This window comes from Rattus norvegicus, chromosome 3 (genome assembly GCF_036323735.1).
Source record: "Rattus norvegicus strain BN/NHsdMcwi chromosome 3, GRCr8, whole genome shotgun sequence".
Classification (NCBI taxonomy): domain Eukaryota; kingdom Metazoa; phylum Chordata; class Mammalia; order Rodentia; family Muridae; genus Rattus; species Rattus norvegicus.
Window position 1 is genome coordinate 111577643 of NC_086021.1, and position 24314 is coordinate 111601956.

Genomic DNA, 24314 nt, shown 5'->3' on the forward strand with positions numbered 1-24314 from the left:
ATTGAGACCTAACCCTCTTCCCACCTTCACTACACAAATTTTCCCATTTGTTGCAATTATTAAACACATTATTATTTATATTTTGTGTTGAAGTAGGGTTTTGCTGTGTAACCTATGGTGAATTGGAATTCACCATATGTATAGCTCAAGCTAGCTTCAAACTTATGAGAGTGCTGCTCTCTCAGCCTCCCAAATGCTGGGATTACAGGCATCACCACTACCACCCGGTTCCCATTTGTATAGATAATCTTTCAGCACACATATGTCTTACTTCCTACCAAACTGGAAAATCAGCCAGGTAAGTGAGCATAGTTGAACCTCTCGGGTTTCTCTCCCATCTGTGTAGTCTTAGGAATGGAATGGATGCTTTGGTTGTTCTAATCAAAATATAACGCTCTGAAAGAAATCACCTTTGGGCTGGGGATGTAGGAGTTTGGTGGTAGAATAATTGTCTACTGTGCATAAGACCCTGGGTTTTATTCTCAGTAGGTACCAGCACACCAACCTCATAAGTTTTAAAAATTTGAAGAATCTTTTTTTTTTTTTTCTTTTTTTCGGAGCTGGGGACTGAACCCAGGGCCTTGCGCTTGCTAGCTCTACCACCGAGCTAAATCCCCAACCCAAAAAAAGAATCTTAAATTTCTCTTGGATCTAGCAAGTGTCACCAACACTAAGTGTCTTTCCTCTCCATCCCTTTTTAATTCCGTGCACAGCTGCACAGCCTTTGGCCGATTCTGCCTTTTCTTTCTATATTGTAAAAATACTGGCATGGAGGCCCTCGGTCCTGTGAAGGCTGGATGCCCCAGTATAGGGGAACGCTAGGGCAGGGAGGAGGGAGGGAGTGGGTGGGTGGCTGGGTGGGGAGCACCTTCATAGAAGAAGGGTGAGGAGGAATGGGATAGGGGGTTGCTGAAGGGGAAAATGGGAAAGGGAATGAAAAGGAATTTTTTTCATTTGACATGTAAATAAAGAAAATATTCAATAAAAGAAAAAAATTTATAAAAAGAAAAAATATTGTCATCATGCACCCAGACTTTAATGTTGCAGATTAGTTTTTGTCTGGAGGTTTGTCTTGTGTCTCCCCCCCCCCCCCACTCCACATGTAGCTCAGGCTAGCCTTGAACTTGAGATCCCTAGCCTTCCAAGTGCTAGGAGTACGGGCACATTCCACCAAGGCTGGCTCACCGTCTTTATTCCTTGTTCAGAATGCTTGAAAATCACTTTCATCATTAGCTATGTCTAGCCTATGGGAAGAACTTCACTTGATGTAAAGTGGTCTAAGGACAAGTCTGAGCTAGTCAGGAGGTAGGAAACAGAACAGAAAGTTCATGATTCATTCATCTATTCTGTTCTGGCACGATGGGGGTGGGGGTGGGGAGGATTGATCTCCTGTTTTCTGCAGCAGTGTAAAACAGCGATGCCTGGGGATGTCTTTTGTAGTTTTCGTTTGTCTGTTTTTAGAGCTAGGACTCCAACCCTGGGAATCGCATGTTCACAATTCCTGTATCACTGAGCCACACCTCTAGCTTCAGGCAGGCTTTATTATCATTTCTTTTTCAACTTAAAGGTTTTCTGATTTTTATTTTATTTATTTTAAACAGGGTCTCACGATGTTGCTCTGGCTGGCTAGGACCTTTCTACGAAACCAGGTTAGCCATGAACTCAGAGAGATCTACTTGCCTCTCTCTGTCTGCTGAGAGTGCTAGGGTTAAAAGCACGTGTAGGTTGGCCTTGAATTCCTGAGTCCAAGCAATCCTTCTGCCCCAGTCTCCTGACTAGCCCGGAGTACAGGTGCTTACCACCTATATCATTCTCAACTGAACAAAGGCATTCATAAGATCCACCCTCAGGCAAGCCCGCAGGACGGTTTCCTTATTAGTGATGTGAGAGGGCCCAACACACTGTGGACCGAGCGAGCCACGCCTGGGCCGGTGGTTCTGGGCTCTATAAGAAAGCAGGCTGAGCAGGCCAGTAAGCTGCACTTTCACGGCCTCTACATCAGTTCCTGTCAGTGCCTGCCTTGGTTGCTGGTGGGTGATGAGCTGTGAGGTGAAAATAAGCCCTTTCCTCATCTAGTTGCTTTTGGTCACTGTTTCATCAGAACAATAGAAACCCAAACAAGACAAGCTCCTTTTTTCTTTTCAGACAGAATAATCGAGGCTGAGAGGTCGGTAGTTTAAGAGCACTGGCTTGTCTTCCAGAGGACCAGGGTTTAATTCCCAGCGTCTGCATGGCAGTTCACACCCGTCTATAACTCCAGTTCTAGGGCTTCTGACTCCATCATGCAGACATACTGGCGGGCAAATCAACCATACACCTGAATCAATAAAAATTTAAAAACATATTCTATCACATTCTCAATTCATCCCCACCTCCCTACCCACCCAGTTTTGTATATGTTTGAGGGCACACTCTCCAGTGTGCACTTGCTCTTTTGGATCCATGAAGCCAGTTCGTATTGCCACAGGACCTGCCTTAGACTGGTTCATACACCAGGGTCGTGCCTTTAAAGAAACCTGACTCCCCTGCTCCCAGCAGTTACCAAAACCCATTAGCCCCAGCCTGGTTGTGATGGTTCACCTTTAACCCCAGCATTCAGCAGGCAAATCTTGGAGTTTGAAGACAGCATGATCTACAGAGATCCAGGACAGTCGGGGCTCCGCAGAGAAACCCTGCCTGAAAAAACAAAGAAACCGAAAACCAAACAAAAAGCCAATAGCTCCTCAGTCAGGAGTGGGACTTTGTGCCCACCTTCCTTCCCCTCTTTTTTTGACTTGAGTTTGTGCACCACATTTAATGCCTGCTGTCGGAATTACTGATTTCATATGTGTACCTGCCCTGTTGTGTCTGAAAGACACTGGTTTTTGGTTGGTCAGTTTTGTTTTTTTTTTCTTGTTGTTGTTTGTTATCTGTTTGTTGTCTGTCAGTTGTTTTTGCTTTGGGTTTTTTGTTTGTTTGTTTGTTTGTTTGTTTGTTTTTTGTTTTGTTTTGGCCACTCATCTATCAGTGGATATTCCAACTGGTCCTGTTTGTTTGTGAAAAGATTTCTCTGCATAGCCCTGGCTGTCCTGGAACTCACTCTAGCTCAGGCTGGCCTCGAACTCACAGAAATTCACCTGCTTATGCCTCCCAAGTACTGAAATTTAAAGATATGCACCACCACCACCTGGCTGTTTCCAGTTTTTGATACTTAATGCTCCAGTGAACATGGGTATGCAAATATTTTTATATTATTATTATATGAAAAAAACCAAGCTCCCTCTGCTCAAAGAGACTCCTTGGTTCGATCCCCAGACCTGTAATTTTGTTTAGGTGTTTGTTAGTCTTTGAGGAGCCTCTCTCCTTTATCAGTAATGGTTATGCCATTTTCACCAACAGTCTACAGGCTTCTCCATCTCACTGACATTTTAGATTTTGCAAGTCTTTAATGATTTAGTGTTAGGGAGAATCTTCTGTTTTCCAGTGCTGGGCTGGTATTCAGAGCCTTGTCATAGCAAGCACTGTGCCTCCCTGTCCCATCCCCAGGTTTGTTTTTGCTTTGTTTTGAGGTAGGATCACAGTTCTTCAAACTTGGGATCTTCTTGCTGAAACCTCCTGCATGCTGGGATTGCTGACATGAAGTTGAGAATTATTTCATATGCTTATTGGGCATTTCTATGGCTTCTGTGAGAAACAGAAGGTTGTATCTTTTGCTTATTTTTGAATTAGCTCACTTTTGAAATTATTAATTTCTTATGGATAAATCTACGGATGTTTTGCCTTCATGTCTGTCTGTCTGTCTGTCTGTCTGTCAGTGTACCATATAAGGCCTGGTGCCCCAGACCAGAAGAGGTTGTTGGAGCCCCTGGAACTCAAGTTACAAATGGTGAGCTTCTGGGAATTGAACTCAGGACCTCTGGAAGAGCAGCCAGTGCTCTTAACCGCTGAGCCATCTCTCCAGCCCTGGTTAATGGTTTGTTTTTGTTGTTGAATCATGGCTCTTCTTTCCAACATTAACACTTTATTAGACTTGTGATTTGCAATTATTTTTTACTATTTGTTCATTTATTTATTGACAAGGTCTCATATGGCCCAGGCTAGCCTGAAACTCTTAAGGATTACTTTGAACTTCTGATCTTATTTATTTATTTATTTATTTATTTATTTATTTATTTATTTACTTCATGTATGTGAGTACACTGTAGCTGTCTTCAGACACACCAGAAGAGGGCATCGGATCCCATTACAGATGGTTGTGAGCCACCGTGTGGTTGCTGGGAATTGAACTCAGGACCTCTGGAAGAACAGACAGTGCTCTTTTTTTTTTTCTTTTTCTTTTTTTTCGGAGCTGGTTGGTGCTCTTAACCGCTGATCCATCTCTCCAGCCCTGGACATCTGATCTTTCTGCTTCCTTCTCTTGAGTGGTGAGGGTTAGATCCAAGGCTGTCAATTGAGCTGATATCCCTGGCTCCCTGTTATATATTTCATAGGCTTTAACTCTTCCTACAAGGGAGATTTCAATTTGCTGTTTCTTCTGATGTGCAAAAGTGTCTTGCATGCAACATGCCTGTCTTTTGCTTTTGTTCCCTGTATTTTTGTTGTATGTGACACTAAGTCTCATGCAGCCTAGACTGGCCTCTAAGTCCTGTGTAGCTAGTATCACGTGCCTAAGTTTTTGTTTATTTGTTTGAAATAGGGATCCCTGAGGAACCTCTGGCTGATCTGAAACTCACAGAGCTCTGCCTGTCTCAGCCCTGTGCTAGGATTAGGAGGAACATCCTGGTGTCTGCTTTTCATGTCATGTCTTAGAAGTCATTGCTAAGTAGACTATCATGACACTGTCCATTTATGTTTTCTTACAGAAGTTTTATAGTTTTAGGCCATAGATTTAGGCTTTTAATCCATTTGAATTAATTTTTGTGTATGATATAAAGATATATATATATATATATATATATATATATATATATATATATGATATACATCCAGGTGTATATACATCCAGGTGTTTTCATTTGAAGATGGCCATTCAGTTTACAAATGCTGTTTAAAAGATAATTTCCCTGTAGTGAAGATGGGACATCCCTGATCAAAGCCATATACTGGGGTTCTTTCTGGGCTGATTTGATCCACTGGTCTGTTCCTGACATCTTGATTTCTATACTATGATAATATGTTTGGGAGAGATGGCCGTTTTACCTTTTCTTTCTTTTGTTTATTTTTCCGTTTTTTTGACTTGAGATAGTGTCTCACTCTGTGGATCAGGCTGGCCTAGAGCTCACTCTGTAGACTAGGATAGCCTACAACTCTCAGAGATCCACTTAAACAGCAGTTTTGGAAAAATTGTTATTTCTGTTATTCAGCAGATGGTTTAAGAAAAATCATTCAGAAATGTTGCAATGACTTTTAGGTTATTTCCCCCTAAATTAAGAAAAATAGACCAATTTAAAATATATTTTATGCTGGGTGTGGTGGTTCATGCCTTTAATCATAGCACTCAGGAGGCAGAGGCACTTGAATCAGTGAGTTTAAGACCAGTGTGGTCTATATAGTGAGTTCTAGGCCCACTGGGGCTATACAGTAAGACCTTGTTTCAAAGAGGGGGTGGGGAGGGAGAAGAAAACCAAAAATTACTATAAACACACACACACACACACACACACACACACACACACATATATACACACATACACATGGCAATACTTGTTTCTAAGAATGTGGAGAAATTAATCCCTAAAACATGGTTATGGAAATATAAACTATCAAAGACACTTAGTTTTTGTTGTCATATGTGTGTCTGATGTATATGTGTATCTATGAACACAGGTACATGTCTGTTCAAATGTGTGTGGACACACATGCACGTGAGGCCTGAAGCTGATGCTAGGAATCTTCCTCTATTGATCTTCCAACTTATTCATTGAAGCAGAGTCTGTCAGTCAAATCTAGAGGTCATGGCCATGTCTAGTTGACTTAGCCACCTAGGGTCACACATCTCTGCCTTTTGAGAGTGGAATTACAGACAAGCTACCACACCCTTGTAGCATTTTTACATTAGTTGTTAGGGTACACAGCAAGCATTTTAACCCTTGAGCTATTTCACTAGTACCCTTGTTTGTGTTTTCCAGAGACAGGGCCATCCTGTGTAGCCCTGACTGATCTCCTAAAGCATTCCTGCCTCAGCCTCCCAAGCACTGGCTAGAGTAGGGCTGTGCCAGGCTTAGCAAAACCACTTTGTAAAAAAGTTTGGCAATTTCTCAGAAAAGTTACAGCTACCATAGGGCTTAGACAATGCAGGTCAAGGTGTATGCTCAAGCTAATGGAAAGAAGATGGTCACCATAAACCGGTCTATGAATGTCCCAAGCAGTGCTGTGTGTGACAGCTAAGAAGGGGAATCCACCCAAGTGTTCATGCACTAAGATAAGCAAATGTGGCATATTTATACAGGAATACTAAGCCCAAGGGCCGAGTGAAGGAGTAATGCAGATTACCATGTGGATGACTCGTGAAACTAGTCAAGTGAAAGAACGCAGACACGAAAGGCCATACATCTGATGTGGCACCATCAGTAGATCAGTGTCTATCAGTCATGCGGAATGTACAGATTCGTAGAGAAGGCAGACAAGTGGTTCTACAGGATGTTGGGAGATTGTTTCATTAACGAATAATAAGACATAGGGAATTTCTTTCTAGACTGGTGAACTTTTCTGGAATTAAGGGTGAAATATACTAAAAGCAACTTACTGTATATTTAAGGGTACATTTTATATTTTAATTTTTTTTTGCCTTACGTCTTAAAAACATAGCAACCAATGCATAGAAAAACTAAAAAGTGCCTGGCAGTGGTGCACATATTTAATCCCAGAACTCTGAAAGCAGAAACTGACAGGTCTCTGAGTTCGAGGCAACCCTAGACTATAGATCAACTTCCAGGACAACCAGGACTACACAAAATGTGTACTTAATACAGTGATATCTAAGCGCTATGGTGGGGTAATTAGTCAAAGTTTTTATTACTTACAAAACACTTACAATAGGGTTTGATCATTTTAAGTATAAAATATTTCTCCAAGATAGGTCTGTATTATTGCTAGTAGCTTTCCTGTCATTCCAAAACTCAGTGCTAGACATTAGAAATTTCCCATTGAATCTGTCCAACATTTACTTAGAAATTTGAATTTATTGCTGTTAAAAACCTGATCAACAGGGCTGGGGAGATGGCTGGCAGTCAGTTTAAAAAAAAAAAGTCATGCTTGCTGACCAGGTACAAAGACCTGAGTTTGATTCCCAGGATCCTAAAGAAAAAACTGGCTGGAAGCCAGGCATGGTTGTGGCACAAGCCTTTAATCCCAGCACCTGGGAGGCAGAGGTAGGCAGATATCTGAGTTTGAGGCCTGCCTGATCTACAGAGCAAGTTGAAGGACAATCAGGGCCACAACCCTGTCTTGAAAAAACCAAAAATTAAAAAATAAAAAAATGTGTCTGAGTGTGCATAGAATACACTCTTTAGTCAGCACCACGGAGGCAGAGGCAGGTGGACCTTGGTTAGCTTGATGCTAGCCTTGTCTACAGACTGAGTTCCAGGACAGCCAGAGCTACATAGTGAGGTCCTGTCTCAAAAAAGCCAGGAAATAAATAAATAAAAACTGAATATGATAGTGTTCTTGCATTTTTCAACAAATGTTCAATTCTCAACTGAAGGAGAGAGGTTTTATTGTTCTCAGAAAAGTAAGTCATGGGCTGGATAGATGACTCAGTGGTTAAGAGCATTGACTGTTCTTCCAGAGGTCCTGAGTTCAATTCCCAGCAACCACATGGTGGCTCACAACCACCTGTGATGGGATCTGATGCTCTCTTCTGGTGTGTCTGAAGACAGCAATAGTGTACTCACATACATAAACAAACAAACAAATGAACAAATAAATCTTTAAAGAAAAAAGAAAAATAAGTCATATCATGAGATTTAATATTTATAACTCTTATATATATACATATATATAAAGAAAAAACTGAACATGAAAAGAAAGTAAAACATTTGTTATTTTATATATAGCATTAAAATTATAACACTTTATTTTTATTGCATTATGCTTTTATATTATTTTGATATTTATTATCTGTTTTAAAAGTATTTATTTATTTACTTATTTATTTAATGCATATGAGTACACTGTAGCTGTCTTCAGACACATCATGCTTTTAAACCCAGAGCCAAGTAGGGCTCTGAGTTTGAGGCAAGCTTAGTCTACAAAATGAGTTCTAGGACAGCCAGAACTATACAGAGAAACCCTGCCTCACTGGAGATTGGGGAGGGGGGAAATAATTTCTAATGAAAGGAACTGACTTTCATGCAACAAGAGAAGAGAGGATCAAGCCTGAAGATACAAGAACAGTGGGAAGGAGCTGCAGCAAGAGCACAGGAGGAGGAGATTCAAGATACAGTCTGTGAGCTGGGCAGTGTCTGAGTTGGAACAAAGGTCAAACAGTGACTTCAAAAACTTCCCTTAAATGACCTTGATTTGTTTAGTTTGTAGGAAAACTGACTCTGGGTGTCACTGATGAAGATGATAGAACAGGTCATTAATTAGGGGAGTTTGTCACACAGGTGTGGGAGCAGCAGCTGCACACAGGCAAAGCAGACATCAGAGACTCCATGCTGTGGAGTGGAGATGGGGAATTCACTAAACCAGTAATCCAGCCAGTCAATTACATAAACCAGTCTCAAACCCAGGAAAGAATGAGGACTGTTAGCACTGGTGGGGTCTGAGGCACAGTTCCATTGTAACAGTTAGCAGCCTGACTTCTTTTTTAGGGACCACCCTTAACTCAAATGATCCCTGATTCTTGGCTTCACTACAAAAGAATTTCAGCAGGAAGCAGTCAGTCTGGGCAGAGTTAGAGGTCATTAGGAGATTGTGTTGTAGATTCTAATCACAGGATTGCTGAGGAACAATAAGACAAACCCAAGTTGGTGAGGGCTTCCCAAAGGAGGGGACATTCTCTTGTCTGTACTATTGTCCCGTTTAGGATTACAGTGGGTTTTGAAGTCATTGTCTCCAGTTGCTAAAGCATTTCCTGAGATCAGGCATTGGTTCCTGAGGCACATCTGACAGGATTACAACGACTACAGTTAAAAAGTCTAGCTCTCGGGGTTGGGGATTTAGCTCAGTGGTAGAGCGCTTGCCTAGCAATCGCAAGGCCCTGGGTTCGGTCCCGAGCTCCGAAAAATAGAAAAGGAAAAAAAAAAAAAAAAAGTCTAACTCTCAAAGGTTTGGGACTGGAGGTCTTCTGAGATTCCTAGTAGAACCAATCTCCTTTCCTAGCTGGGAAAGGAGTAAGGCCACAGGTGATCATAGAGACTTTAAGTGTCGTTGCCATTCTAACATCTTTTTATTTGTATTGTTTTTAAGAGTGTATGTGTGCACACTTTTGTGATGGTGGGTAGGGATGGTGTTAGTTCATGTATGTGGGTGTCTGTGGACACTAGGGTCTCCTTTTATCCCCAGAGCTGGAGTCACAGCAATTGGGAACCTTTTGACATGAGTACTAAACTCAGATCCTATGCAAAGAGCAGTATGAACTCTTAACTCCTGCTCTTTTTTAACATTCTATTATTATTATTATTATTATTATTATTATTATTATTATTATATGTTTTCTTTAAATTCTTTTTTTCCTTTTTTAAAAAAATTGGATATTTCTTACTTACATTTCAAATGTTATTCCCTTTCCTGGTTTCTTGTCCATAAGTCCCCTAACCCATCTTTTTTAACATTTTTATTTGATAACAGTTTTTTTTTTTTTTTTTTTTTTGGTTCTTTTTTTTCGGAGCTGGGGACCGAACCCAGGGCCTTGCGCTTCCTAGGCAAGCGCTCTACCACTGAGCTAAATCCCCAACCCCTTGATAACAGTTTTAAAAGAGCCAGAAGGGGGGCTGGGGATTTAGCTCAGTGGTAGAGCGCTTACCTAGGAAGGCAAGCGCAAGGCCCTGGGTTCAGTCCCCAGCCCCTGAAAAAAAGAAAAGAAAAAAAAAAAAAAAAAAAAAAAAGAGCCGAAGGTAGTGGCACATGCCTTTAATCCCAGTGATTGGGAGGCAGAGGCTGGTGGACTTCCTGAGTTTGAGGCCAGTCTGGTCTACAGAGTGAGTTTCAGGACAGCCAGGGCTACCCAGAGAAACCCTACTTTGAAAAACAAGGCTGGAGAGATGGCTCAGTGGTTAAGAGCACTGACTGTTCTTACAGAGGTCCTGAGTCCAGCAGCCACATGGTGGCTCACAGCCATCTGTAATGGGATCTGAGACCCTCTCCTGGTGTGTCTGAAGACAGCTACAATGTACTTATATATTATAAATAAATAAATAAATAAATAAATAAATAAATAAATAAATAAATAAATAGAAAAACAAAAACAAACAAAAACAATCTGATTATTTTAAGTGCTTTTTACAGTGTGTGTGTGTGTGTGTCTGTGTGTGTGTGTGTGTGTGTGTGTGTGTGTGTGTGTGTGTGTGTATACAGAAGTCACTGAACATGTAGAAACCAGGAGGACAACTTCTGAGAAATTCTTACACTGTAGGCCCCAAGAATAGAGTTCAGGTTATCAGCCTTTATCTGCTGAGTCATCTTGCCAGTCAAATAATATTTTTATTTTTAAATTTTATTCTTCTACTTGTGTATCCCTATATGCATTCTTTGCTGGAATTTCTCAGGTGCCATCAACTTTTCCCCCCAGAATTATCTTATGCATATTGTGTCTACCTGTGTGTGGATGTGTACACTATGTGTGTGCCTAGTGCCTGTCAACTTTAGGACTGGCTGTCACATGCCCCGGAATTCAAATTCTGAATGGTGCCAGCCACCATGTAGGTCCTGGGAATTAAACCCATGTCTTCTGGAAGAGAAACAAGTGTTTTGTTTTGTTTTTTGTTTTCTTGTTTTTTGAATTGGATGACTTTCTTTACTTACGTTTCAAATGTTATCCCCTTTCCCGGTTTTCCCTCTGAAATCCCCCTATCCCTTTCTCCCTCCCCCTGCCTTTATGCGTGTTCCTGCACCCACCCACCCACTCCCTCCGATCTCCTTGCCCTGACAATCCCCTATATGAGGGCATCAAGCCTTCACAGGGCCAAGGGCCTCTCCTCTCATTGATTCCCGATAAGGCCATCCTCTGCTACATATGTGGCTGGAGCCGTGGGTCCCTCCATGTGACTCTTTGGTTGGTGGTTTAGTCTCTGGGAGCTCTGGGGAGTCTGGTTGGTTGATGTTGTTGTTCTTCCCATGGGGTTGAAAACCCCTTCAACTACCTCAGTTTTTTCTCTAATTCCTACATTGGGGGCCTGTTTTCAGTCCAATGGTTGGCTGTGAGCATTCGCCTCTGTATTTGTCATGCTTTGGCAGAGCCTCTCAGGAGACAGCTATATCAGGCTCCTGTCAGCATACTCTTCTTGGCATCAGCAATATTGTCTGGGTTTGGGGAAACAAGTGCTCTTAACTGCTGAGCCAACTCTCCAGCCCCCAGCCCAGTTTTTCTTGTGAGACACAGTCTTATTATGGAGTCTTCAGTGACCTGGAGCTCTCTAGACAGGGCTGACCTCAAACTCAGAGATCCAGTTGTCTCTGTTGTTGACCCTGTCTCAGCAAAGAAGTAAACAAAGAGAAGATCAGAAATACCAAAGAGGGCTGAGCACTTGCTGTCCCTGTGGGGGGAGGACCAGGTTCTATAGTAGTGCCCGTGAGGTGGCCTCCTGAAGGTAGTGGGTAGTTCTTATTTTACCGGCTTACTTAATTTGAATGTTGGGGATCCAACCGAGGACCTCATACAGGCTAGGCAAGCCCTATTAAGATGATTTTAAAAGCAATTATATGATATGTGTGGAGTTATGTGGAAGCAAAGCTGTATTGTGCTAAGGAACTAACTCCAATGATAAACTAATAACCACAGAATTGCATTGTTAGGATCCTCACATTGGGGAGGCAGTGTGTATCACAATACAACAGAAGAGGGAGAAAGGGACTAGAGCTATGTGAGGTGACGTTTCCATACATTAACCAGGTTCATAAATCATACATCCGAAGCAGACTTTGGTAAGATATATATATATATATATATATATATATATATATATATATATATATATATATTTCTAGAGCAATCGGCCAAAACAAAAATTATAGTGCAAAAAAATTTAAAGGCTATATTAAGAAATATTTACTGGCCAAGCATGGTGTCATGTGCCTTTTGTCTCAGCACTCGGGAGGCAAAAGCAGACAGATCTCTCTCTGTCGGTTCAAGGCCAGCCTGATCCACACAGTGAGTTCTAGGATGGCCAGAGCTATGTAGAGAGAGCCTATCTCAAAACACAAAGAAAAATTAAATATTTCCTTAGTTTAGACTTGGTGAAACACAGCTGTAATCTCCTCATAGAGGGACCTGAAGAAGAAGGATTAATATTATGAGTTCAGGTCCAGTCTGGGCTACAGGGAGACCCTACATCAACAAACAAAAAGTAAACAAATAAAGAATAGAAATGTCAAATGAGGACGGAGCACTTGCTGCCCTTGCAGAGGACTAGGTTCTATTGGAAGCGCCCATGAGTTGGCTCACACCATGTGTAACTCTAGCTTCAGGGGATTGCGCACCCTCTCCTGGCCTGGCACCATATGCCAATGGTGCACAGACATACATGGAGGCAAAATATCCATAAAAATAAATGTATTTGGTAGGAGTATAAGCAAGTGATACATACTTGGCTTACACAAGTAAGGTTCAATTCACAGAGCCAATAGATGCATAAATTGACTGAAAATAGAAGCACAGAAGTGTACCGTGCAAGCAGCAAGGACAAGAAAGCTGGGAGGAAGAGCGGTGCTGGTGGCCAACACCTTTAATCCCCGCACGCAGGTGGCAGAGACAGGTGGATCTGTGAGTTTGAGGCCAGCCTGGTCTACAGAGTTGCAAAACAGCCAGAGCTACACAGAGAAACCTTGACTCGAAAACAAAAAAAAAAAAAAAAACCAAACAAACAAGAAAGCCCCCACACAAGAAAAGTGGGATGGGCATACAAACGTGAGAGACTCTTAGAGGTGGGCCCCTCGCTCCCAGCACTTGGGAGGAGTAATGCCACTCAGTAGTAGGTAATGCCAAAGTCAAGGGTGATCTGGTCTACACACACACACACACACACACACACACACACGCAGACAAACCCTGTATACATCTTTAAAAAAGAGGTGGTCCAAAACAGCCAAGGCTGTGAAGAGGGCAGTGGGATGTTAACTGAGGTTTTTGTTTCCTTATAGTTAATCTAGAAGACAAATGGAAGAATCATAATCTCCGTTTGGATAAAAAGTCACCTTTCTAAGCACCGCAGCTACATGTAAAACATATAGCAAGGCAATTTCTTGACTCCTGATTAACATCAGAAAATAGATAAGACAAATAGGTAATTGTACCTTCCTTCATTTGAAACCACTTAGCACTAAATTATTCATTGTAGCTGAAGAGCAGATATATGTATAACTAAAAATGACCAATAACCCAGTTTAGCTTTACTTTGGAGCTTGCTCTTCATTTAAACACGGTGCTTTTTGAAACCGACAACTTCTCAAAGCCAAGGCACAGGACATGGTGATGTATAAAGCGGAGGCACTGTCCAGAGTGATGTAGAAAGCCATGCTGGGAACGGAAGGCACATTTCAGGCAGCCATCAACTGTAGATTGCCTACTCTTTCCCACACTCTTTCTTTCACTTTCATTAGCAAGAACCAATATACACATTTTCTAATAAAATCTTCCTATTTGGAAGAAAAAGATGTAGTATTGGTTTTAATTAAACTTTGTGTATGACAGGAAGAGGATGCAAACATGCCAAGGAACATGTGTGGAGATCAGAGGACAGTTTTGTGGAGTCAGTTGTCCCTACAGCTTTGCATGGTTCTAGGGATCAAACTCAGACCACCAAGCTTGCAAGCAATTTCCAGACAGTAGGGCAGAGTTAGGGGTATTTACAGGATCTTGAAGTACTTTGGCAGGTAAGTGATTTGAGTTTTTGTCCGCATGTGTGTTTGTGTATGTCTTGCATGCCTGGAGTCTGTGATGGTCAGAAGAGGGTGTCAGATCCCTGGGGATTAGATTTATGGATGAGTGTGAGCTACCACGTGGGCTCTGGCAATCAAATGCAGATCCCCTACAAGAACATGCATCTTTCTAGCACTTGTAAGGCTTTTTCTGAGTAAGGGGATGAAAAACCAGTGTTTTGTTTTAATTTGAATTATTCTGTTATAAAGCTTTGCCTAGAGGTATATTTTTTCATATAATTTATTTTTATTTTACGTGCATTGCTATTTTGCCTGCATGCATGTGTGAAGGTATTGGATCCCTTGGAACTACAGTTACAGTTGTCAGCCACCATGTGATTGTTGGGAATTGAACCCAGGTCCTCTAAAAGAGCAGGTAGCCAGTGTTAACTTCTGAGCCATCTCTCCAGCCCCTAACCAGTGTTTTTAATAGCCTGAATTAAGAGACTAAATGTTGACAATAACTTCACTTGAAATACTTGAGTTTAGGGTTAGATGTGGTCTCACTATTCGGCCTTAAGTTGCCTCCAGCTGCTTCCAAGTGCTGGCACTGCACAGCCTAGTCTGCTAATACTTTATGTATCTCCAAGAATATGAACACGACGTGTAGCTTTCAGTTATACAGTACCTGTCTCTTTTAATTCTTAAAAGAGAAACAAAAAATCCAAACACATTCTGATTTTGTTTAAAAAAAGTGTTTTCACTTTAATGATCTGAGTTAGTAACAAATATACAAAATTGTCTTCACCTCTCCATACATGGTATAATGGACCAATGGAAAATTCTGGACTACTACAAATGCAGGTTTTTGTATCCTTAGCCTTAGTTGTTTTTCAAGAGGTAATTTCCAAAAACATGCACTTGTGAACACAGATGTCAAGAGCTGTATGTCCGAGTAATGCATCTCCTGGGCTACTTCACTGTACTTGAAAAGCATTTTTGTGAAACAAAACATTTAAAACATTAAGCTTTGTTACCTACACCTGAAACACAGCTATCTCAGTAACCCCCACACTGATCTCACTGGGGATCCAGTGCGCAGAGGGAACTGTGAGGAAACCGGGAAAGAGACCCTCCTCCACCCACTCATCTGAGGCAGTGATGGACACCCACACAAACAGAAACAGCTGTACGGCTGTATCTTTAGAGCTGCAGGTTGGCGTTTATCTGCCAAGGAAAGTAAACAGTAAATTAATAAAAAACAATTAGCTTAAAAATGTGAAGCTTTGAAAATAGCCCTAATGGATAACCCCACCTATAAAATTTCAAGTTTTTTAAATAAATTTAGAACTTTGAAAAATAGGAAAATTTATTAAACATTTTAAAATGATTAATATCTATCTTACCAATATTTTCAATTTGGCAAAACCATAGGAAAACGGATAGTTTCTAGTTCAACTTACTGTGATAAATCACGATAAATTTAGATTTATTAGGGATCAAGTAGTAACTAGGTTATATCAAAATGGCAAGGAGGCCCCTTTGGCAACCAGTTTTCTGGGGTATCAACAGAGAATAATTTTTACATGAAATTACCCCAGATATCTTCGTGTGCTTGAGGGATGAGGGTTGGGGAGGGAACCCAGTGCCTCAGACATCCTAGTCAAGTGTAAAGCACTGAGCTACAACCCCCAACCCTCCAGATCTCTACAGGCAGGAGACTCCAATCTTTCTTGACATTTTCCTAGCTTAAGTCAACATGTGCTTCACCTCTTTGTCTACAACCTAACTGTTTTCATATATCATACATTTCAGATTCCCTGGTGAACACTAACCGACTAAACATTTATTTAGCTTCTTATAGAGAATAAAGGACATAAGATAATCCTACTTTCCTCTAAGGCCTGAGGCTGATTATTTCCTACTATAAGAATAAATGGGAGGTGAAATGCATCTAAACAGCAGGGTCTTGAGGGAGGAGGATCACAGGACCTGGTCTTCTCTATGTGAAATGGCTTACGCAGGACTGCAGCTGTGAACAGGCAGAGGACGACTGCAGTTCTCAAGAAGTGGAGAGCCAGACATGGTGGCTCATGCCTAGGGTCCCGATATTCTGGGGGCTGAGACAGGTGGGTGCCATGAATTCGGAGCCAACTCCTAAACAGTGAGTTCTAGACCAGCCTGGGCTAGGGTGTGAGGCCCTGCTTTAAACTACAAAAACAATAAAGAAATGGGTATTATAAGATTAATCTTAAGAGATTTATTCATGAAAAGGTTCAAACATGTACCTTATATTTCATTCAAGATGAAGATAAAGGCATAGGGGCTTGTCAGTTCCACATTGGAAAGATATTGTGTCCAGGGCCAATGCTGTCAGGACGGAATATGGCTGCGTCCGCTCTCCTCGGCTTATAAAATGAAGCCTCATCATTCTCTTGCCGACAGCATCGCCATTACATAAAATAAGCCTAACAGGTTGCTTCTGTTCTCAAAGTAGGTTTTTAAAAAACCTTCAAAAATGGAACATTTGACCCTGGAGAGAATTCCCATGACTTGGTACCACTGAGTCAAGCAGCAGGCAAAAATGCTAAGGATATTGCTCTTAATAAGACAATCACCAGAAATAAATATGTACGCCTAACTCGGATATTCATTTTCATTGACAGTGTTCATCTTTAAACCAAGTGGCATGTTAACTTCAACTCTTGTCAGCTTACTAAGAAGCTTTAAGTGTAAGAATTGTCTGTTCTCAAAAGTCAAGACAACAGGTTTGTCCATGTAAGTATGTCTTATTTGGGCACTGGACAGTAACACTGCTTTCTAGATAGGAGTAAGGCACTAAATGGTGGTAAAATAAACAAAGGTTTGATGATTTACAACTGCTCCAGAATCCTAAAAAGGGTGACCGTTCAGAATGACACTTCTAAATCTTCCCAAAAAGGCATCCTGTTGGCAACAAAAATAAACAACACAAGGTCATGTTGAACCTAATACATTCACTGTTTCAGCTAAACCACTTGAAATTCTATCAAACTTAAGAAAGCTACACTAATGTGCTTATGGGTTAAAGGCACCGAAGGAGAACTCCACTTCCAGTTCTGAAGGCTGTGTGCAACACTGCATACAGCCTGATCATCTGTGTGTGTATATGTAGAGCTGTGTGGAACACTGCATACAGCCTGATCATCTGTGTGTGTATATGTAGAGTTGTGTGTAACACTGCATACAGCCTGATCATCTGTGTGTGTATATGTAGAGCTGTGTGCAACACTGCATACAGCCTGATCATCTGTGTGTGTATATGTAGAGCTGTGTGGAACACTGCATACAGCCTGATCATCTGCGTGTGTGGGGACATGACTTTTGCAGAAGCTGGCTCTCTTATTCCACAGTGTGGGTCTTGGAACTCAGGTTTTCTCGCTTGGCTGCAAGCGCCTATACCCACTGGGCTACCACGCTGCATCAGTAGTTAATTTTGGGAGTGGGGAGTACTGGGGGACAATGTCTCAGTGTGTAGCTCTGGCTGTCCTGGAGCTCAGTATGTAGACCAGGTTGGCCTGAACTCAAAAGAGATCTGACTGCCTCTGCCTCCCAAGCGCTGGGATTAAAGGCATGAACTGCTATGCCTGGCAATAGTTAATTTTTATGTTGACAAATCAGTTATAAATCAAGTGCTAGATTGGTAAGAAATTTATTTTATGAAATATGAAAGTAAATGCAGTGTTTCACACAGTCCCACTTATAAAGCTAAACTAATACTAGCACCGAATGAATAATTCTATGGCAAAAGGGTATGAACAAAAATGTCCCCTTCCAGACAGAATCTACAATGTAAATGACATGTACCCACACAGGGTCTACTGAGAACAATGAAGTACAGATAGAACAACTAAAACCACATTTTCTTGTGAAAAATACAACTATTAGTAAAATAAAATGTACAATTGAAAAATTTCCAAAGGAAAAACACACTATAAACAAAAATACTTTTCTTTGAAATAGGGAAAATAGTAAGTTACTTTTTTTTCTATCACAATGTAACTCAACACAAAGCAGTCACAGAATTGCACAGTTCTACACCTTTTCCCGGACATGTTAAAGGAGTCCATAGGGCAGAGTGCAGCGTCTGAGCTTCGTGCTTAAACTGAAGACATTTGTATACGAGAGGCCACACACCAGATCACCTTCCACAGCGTACAATACTTTCTGCACTGTGGCCAGACATGAACGAGCTCTGCTGCTTCTTTACTTTTGACACGTCATGGGGGAAAGTCAGATCACTTGAATATCATTTCTCTAGCAGTAAAATTATTCTTAGTGCATGCTTCATCAATTGACAGAAGATGTTTGTGAAATGTTCCAGTCACCCCACAGTTTACAGAATAGAAAAACCATTCATTAGGATAAAAGGACTGGCTTCTGTGGCAGCATCACTGTCTGGTCACAGTTCCCCTCTGCCAGAGGACTGGATGATCTGTGACAATGGCCTTCCACACTTCATTAGTGCTATAAAAAGGTGGACTCTGTGGAAATGTTAGGGACATTTCTGTTGTACATGATTTAGAAGTTCTCCAAATTTTTCAAATAGGTCCTCCACCCACTTTACATTTTTCATACAAAGTTGAACAATTTCTTCCTGTCCTAAATCTTCATTTTTTTTCTGTACAGATGATATCTAAAATAAAAAAAATAAATTGTTGCATTAATTTACACATACCACTTTAAACTTAAATCCTTTCTAAAGCCTTACAAACACACAGTTTTTGTTTTTGTTTTGAAACGAGACAGGCCCTCACTATGTAGTCTTGGCTAGCCCAGAACTCACTATATAGACTGGGGTTTGAATTCACTCCTGAGTGCTGCGTTTAGAGCCATGACCCAGCCTTTCAATTGATCAGTTTCACTCACCTTCTCCCAGCCACAGCAAATGATATTTTTTATTCAGGTAAGTTTGGATAAGACCAATTCCTGTTATCTTGGTTCCACGGGGCAGAGTAAAAGTCTTGGTAAAGTGCTTCATGCCTTATTTTGTTTTGCTTTTTTTTTTTTTTTTTTTTTTTTTTTGGTTCTTTTTTTCGGAGCTGGGGACCGAACCCAGGGCCTTGAGCTTCCTAGGCAAGCGCTCTACCACTGAGCTAAATCCCCAACCCCTTGTTTTGCTTTTCAAGACAAGGTTTCTCTATGTCGTCCTGGCTGTTCTGGAACTAGCTCTGTAGACCAGGCTGGCCTCAAACTCAAGAGATCCTTCTGCCTCTGCCTCCCAAGTGCTGTGATTAAAGGCATGTGCCACCAGATACCCAGCTGCTTCATGATTTGAATTTCCTTCCAAATGTCTTAAAAGCCAATAACAAATACTATTTTATATAAAGGGTGTTTTGCCTGAATGCACATATATGCACCCACCCATATACCTAATGCCTATAGAAGCCATAAGAGGGTATCTGAGTCCTTGGAACTACAGATGGTTGTGAACCACCATATGAGTGCTATAGAGCCCAGGTCCTCTTTTAGAGCAGGCAACGTACTAAACCACTGAGGGAGCTATGTCTCTAGCACCCCCTAAATGACAAATACTGATGTGAACGCTAACTCATATCACTGTCAAAAGAGCCAACACAAGTTGCATCCACCATCTTTACTTCCTCCTTTAGACTTTGGAACATCTGTCTGTTTGAGGCTGTTGCCTAGCATATCGGGTATCGTCCTGCTAATTTAAACTGAGTCATAAAACTAGCACTATGAGCTGGAGAAGGCTCAGCAGTTGAGAGCAGTTACTGCTCTTGAAGACCTGGTTGGTTTCCACCATCTATGTGGTGGCTTACAACTGTCTGTACTCTGGTTCCAGAGGCTCTAATGCCCTCTTCTGACCTCTGAAAACACATTACAAACATTGCGCACAGTCATGCATACAGGTGAACACATAGAATAAAAAATTTTAAATGCGTGCGTGCACATACACACACACACACACACACACACACACACACACACACACACACACACTTACTTTACAGTACACTGGTTAGAAGAGGTGTTAGTGAGCCAGGCCACGGTGATGAACACCTTTAGTCCCAGCACTTGGGAGACAGAGCCAGGCAGATCTCTGAGTTTAAGGCTAGTCTGGTCTATAGAGTGAGTTCCAGGACAGCTAGGGCTAAACAGAAAAACCCTGTCTTGAAAAAACAAACAACATCAACAACAAACCCAAACAAGCAAAACAAACACATTTTCAGAAAACATGTTATTTCATTTTAAATAAATAAAAAGAAATTACCTCATTCTTACAAATCAGATAAACATGGTATTTATAATGATGGAGTGAATGATATAACGAATATAACTGTATTTTCTCAGGATCAACAGCAAACTCCTAAAACAGAAAGATGGTCACAGGCACCTTCATGCAACATCAGAGGTAATTATACAAGAACCTGAAAAATGTCTTATATGGCGAGGTATGAGGCTGTATTCATACACATAGGAGCCTAAATTTAAATTATATTTTAGTTCCTCTTTATCATGTTATGAGTACATGCCATTTGAAAAAACAAATTAGCATTATAAAAAATCTAAATAGAAATATTTTAGATAGCAAGAGTGGAGGCGCTACCTGCTTTATCCTCCTGCTGAGTCAGGGTCTCCCTCTGCAGCTCTGGCTGGCCTAGGTCTCAGGTCTGCCTGTCTCCCCAGTGCCGGAATTGTAGGACCTCTATCTCTTTCTTAAAACAGGTTCCATGAAGTTGAGGCTGGCTTTGAACCCATGACCCTCCTGCCATTTATCTCCCAACATTACATGCACCTCACACAGGATTTTTTTTATCCTCCAACTTGGCTAACTTTGTGTTTATTATGTGTTTATCATTGCATCCCTATCCATTAAATAGAAATTATATGAAAACATGGAGTTTTACTAGCTTTTACTATGGTATCTCCAATGCTCTGATTTATTCCACTGTCTTTCATTATGTATATAGGTGTGATGGAACCATCTCTCTAGCACTCCAGTACTTAGAACTGTATTTGGCACACTGTAAATACACAAAGGATTTTGTTGTAGTCGTCTTAGACAGTTAATGGGGGGGTCTATCTCTTCTTTGCATAAAGTAAATAATTTTAAATTAAGCGTGATGGCATATGCTTTTAGTCTTGGTACTCCAGAAGCAGATGAGTTTAAAGCCAACCTGGTTTATACACCAAGTCAGGTCATCATAGTGAGACCTTGTCTCAAAAACAGAGAAGAGAAGTGGGGGTCCGGGGGAGAGAGAAAAATAAAAATTACCAGGTTTTTGTTTTTAAAGATGTATTTAAGCTGTCTTCAGTCACACCAGAAGAGAGCATCAGATCCCATTACAGATGGTTGTAAGCCACCATGTGGTTGCTGGGAATTGAACTCAGGACCTCTGGAAGAAGGGTCAGTGCTCCTAACCACTGAGCCATCTCTCCAGACCCCATAGTTTTCTGAGACAGGATCACTATGTAGTCCTGGGTGTCCTACAACTTACAGAGCTTTCATTGCCCTTCTCTGGATTAAAAACATGTGACACCATGTCCACTGGCACTCTGGATTTTAATTAAGAACAATTTTGTGTTAACTACATACTTTGTGCTCTTGTGAATATATTTCTAGTTCTTGTTTGTTTTTTCTGAGACATAGAGGACAGGCTACCCTTGATACTGCTCTGTAGCTTGAAGCTGTCCTCAAACTCCTCATCTTTCTACCTGACAAGTTCTGAGATTCAGGCATGCACCACCAACATATACAAAATAAGTTGAGACATGATTTCTTGTGTAGCCTTGGCTGTCCTGAAACTCAATCTGTAGACCAGGGTGGCCTCAAACTCAAGAGACCCACCTGTTTCTGCTTCCTGAGTGCTGGGATTAAAGGCATGTGCCACCCTCACTGAGCTGAGAATACAATTTTTTTTAAAATATTTTTTTAATGGATATGAATACATTGTACATCTTGAGATACACCAGAATCTGTTACAGATGGTTGTGAGCCACCATGTGGGTGCTGAGAATTGAACTCAGGACCTCTGGAAGAGCAGTCAGTGCTCTTAACCACTGAGCCATCTCTCCAACCCCCGAGAATACAATTTTTATGTGAAATCATTATACTGAAAAGATTGCAATAATGTATACTGTGGAGATGAACAAATATCATTTTAGTGACTTTAGAAGTATATTAATATTCAATCTTATAGTGTATACTCACGCATATACATGTGCTTCCAAATTCTGTATACATGACTTTGAATAGGTAAAAAAAACCATCAATTTTCATGTTTACTTCTCTATAATGGATACACATATTTCAAAGTATGTTGCATGTAAATATTTTTAATGAATTAAAAATTAGTTTAAAACTACATATAAACACATAAACTTACACATCAGATAGTTTCCCTTACTACTCTATTTTATAAATTCTGTAAAAAAAAAATTTCTGTGAGTATTCACTATTTGCCAAGTATAGTAACTTCAGGCATATATACATGGAAGACAAACAACAATGCCTGCTCCTGAGACCACGCCACTTACCCTCCCCCAAAGTGCTGACCCTTTATAATAACACACTTGCTTATTTCAATGGTTTCATAGGATCCGTGTCAACTGGAAAAGGTATTCACTTATTAAGCACTACATTCTTACCTGTGCAGACTTAGTGGTTGTTTTAGAAGTCCTTAGAGTTTTCTTATTATAAGCTTTGCCATTCATTTTGATTTTAGAAATAGCAGATCCTCCACTCTTTGCTTTAGAGTCTCGAGTAATAATTGTCAGTTCAGGAAAACTTTCCAAAGCATTCTTTAAAATAACAAAGGATAATAAATGACATCAGAAGAAAACTAATCTGAATTCAGCTATTCAAAACTTATATACACACAAGCACACACATATATCCCTTCCTTGAATCTGGGCTAATAATATGTCCTAATTTTTTGAGCAACAGTATACCATGCTGAAGGAACCCTAAATTATTATTAGTAATCCCTCTCTGACTGGAAAGTAAAAACATACGTGTTCTTCAAAGCCCTTGTGACTAAGACCTTGAACCAGAGGTAAACCAGCTACAGTGAGCCATCAGACTCTAAATGAAGATGTAGACAGATAGCAAGAATAATGGCTGTGTTTCCTGTCTTACTTCTCTCGCTTTCTTGTCCTGCATAGAAAGAGCTTGTGGGATAAGATCCTGAACCAGAGTTTGAGAGTGTGCTCTCCACAGACAGGGAGCCAGCCCTGATGATGCAGTGGCCACATGGCAGAACCGGTCCTGGTCTAGTCTGATGTTAGTGCCCTCATTTGCTGGATAAGGCTCTGTGGCGTGAAAAGCTGCACACAGTAACAGAATAAACCCCGAGGACAAACATGATGACTGACCAGTTTCCTAAAACTCGATTTAGCTAGAATAGCATGAGTTATTATGACAGTAAGGGGTAAAAATGCTGTTACATGTATGATTCAGGATGTAATTTAATTTTCACTGTTCTATTCCAGACTGACACTTTTTACAAACTGGTATTGTGAACCTGAAAACAGTACATTTTAAAAACTAAAATTTTTCTTAGTTCAAAGTATAACAGGGAAATGAAATTTGATAAACATAGTAAAACTTTTGGCGTATCTACTGAAGAACTACCATCAATTTCTACCTCACATTACTTGTGCTTTTATCACATACATAGGTACTCTGCACTTAAAAAAATACCCCGCTTAAATAATTCTGGATCTAGAATTGTCAATCACAACAAATGAAATTTCAAGACTGTAAAGAGACTATAAATTATATTTTCCAATGAGAATACAATGCTAAAATCCTTCAGGGTAGAGACAGAGCACCACCAACATTAGAAGCTTTAGGACCTACTCTAAAATTATAGCACTGGGATTGGAGAGATATGTCAGTGTTTATTAAACACTCTACTCTTGCAGGCGACCAGGGCTGGTTCCTAGAATCCACATGAAGGCTTACAATTGTTTGTAATTACAGTTCTGGTGGGGCTGCATGCTGTTTCTGACCCCTGAGGGCACTGCATGCCTGTGGTGCACTTACATGCATGTAAATAAGACACGCATAAACACAAGGGTTAAATAAATCTAAATGAAAAAGGCACCAAGTTTATGATAGCAAGTGGGGCTAAGTATTTTTTCATTCCTTTATTTGGGGGTTGTATAGAGCATTGAACCTGGCTAACGTGTTTCAGGCAAGCATTCTAATGCTCACTGAACGATATGCCCCACTTCCATATTTCTCTTGTTTAGTCTTTCTTTTCTTTTCTTTTAATATAGGATCCTATTACGTAGGCCAACTTGGCCTGGAA

At 40.7% G+C, this 24314-nt stretch overlaps 1 protein-coding gene across 2 annotated transcripts in view; it reads right to left on the reverse strand.

Moving 5' to 3' along the window:
- Positions 1-14734: 14734 nt before the first annotated feature.
- The window catches only part of Qser1 (glutamine and serine rich 1), a 66449-nt gene continuing 56869 nt past the window's right edge, over positions 14735-24314 (reverse strand). The window contains exons 10-12 of one of the 2 annotated variants that reach the window (NM_001139493.1): positions 22648-22800; positions 20270-20365; positions 18186-18670 (exon numbers count right to left, since the gene is read on the reverse strand). In NM_001139493.1, the coding sequence (NP_001132965.1) occupies positions 18530-18670; positions 20270-20365; positions 22648-22800 (390 nt within the window). In that variant the 3' untranslated portion in view covers positions 18186-18529. Of the gene's footprint in view, positions 18671-20269; positions 20366-22647; positions 22801-24314 lie in introns of both variants that reach the window. The other variant, XM_039104929.2, reaches the window with a different exon arrangement.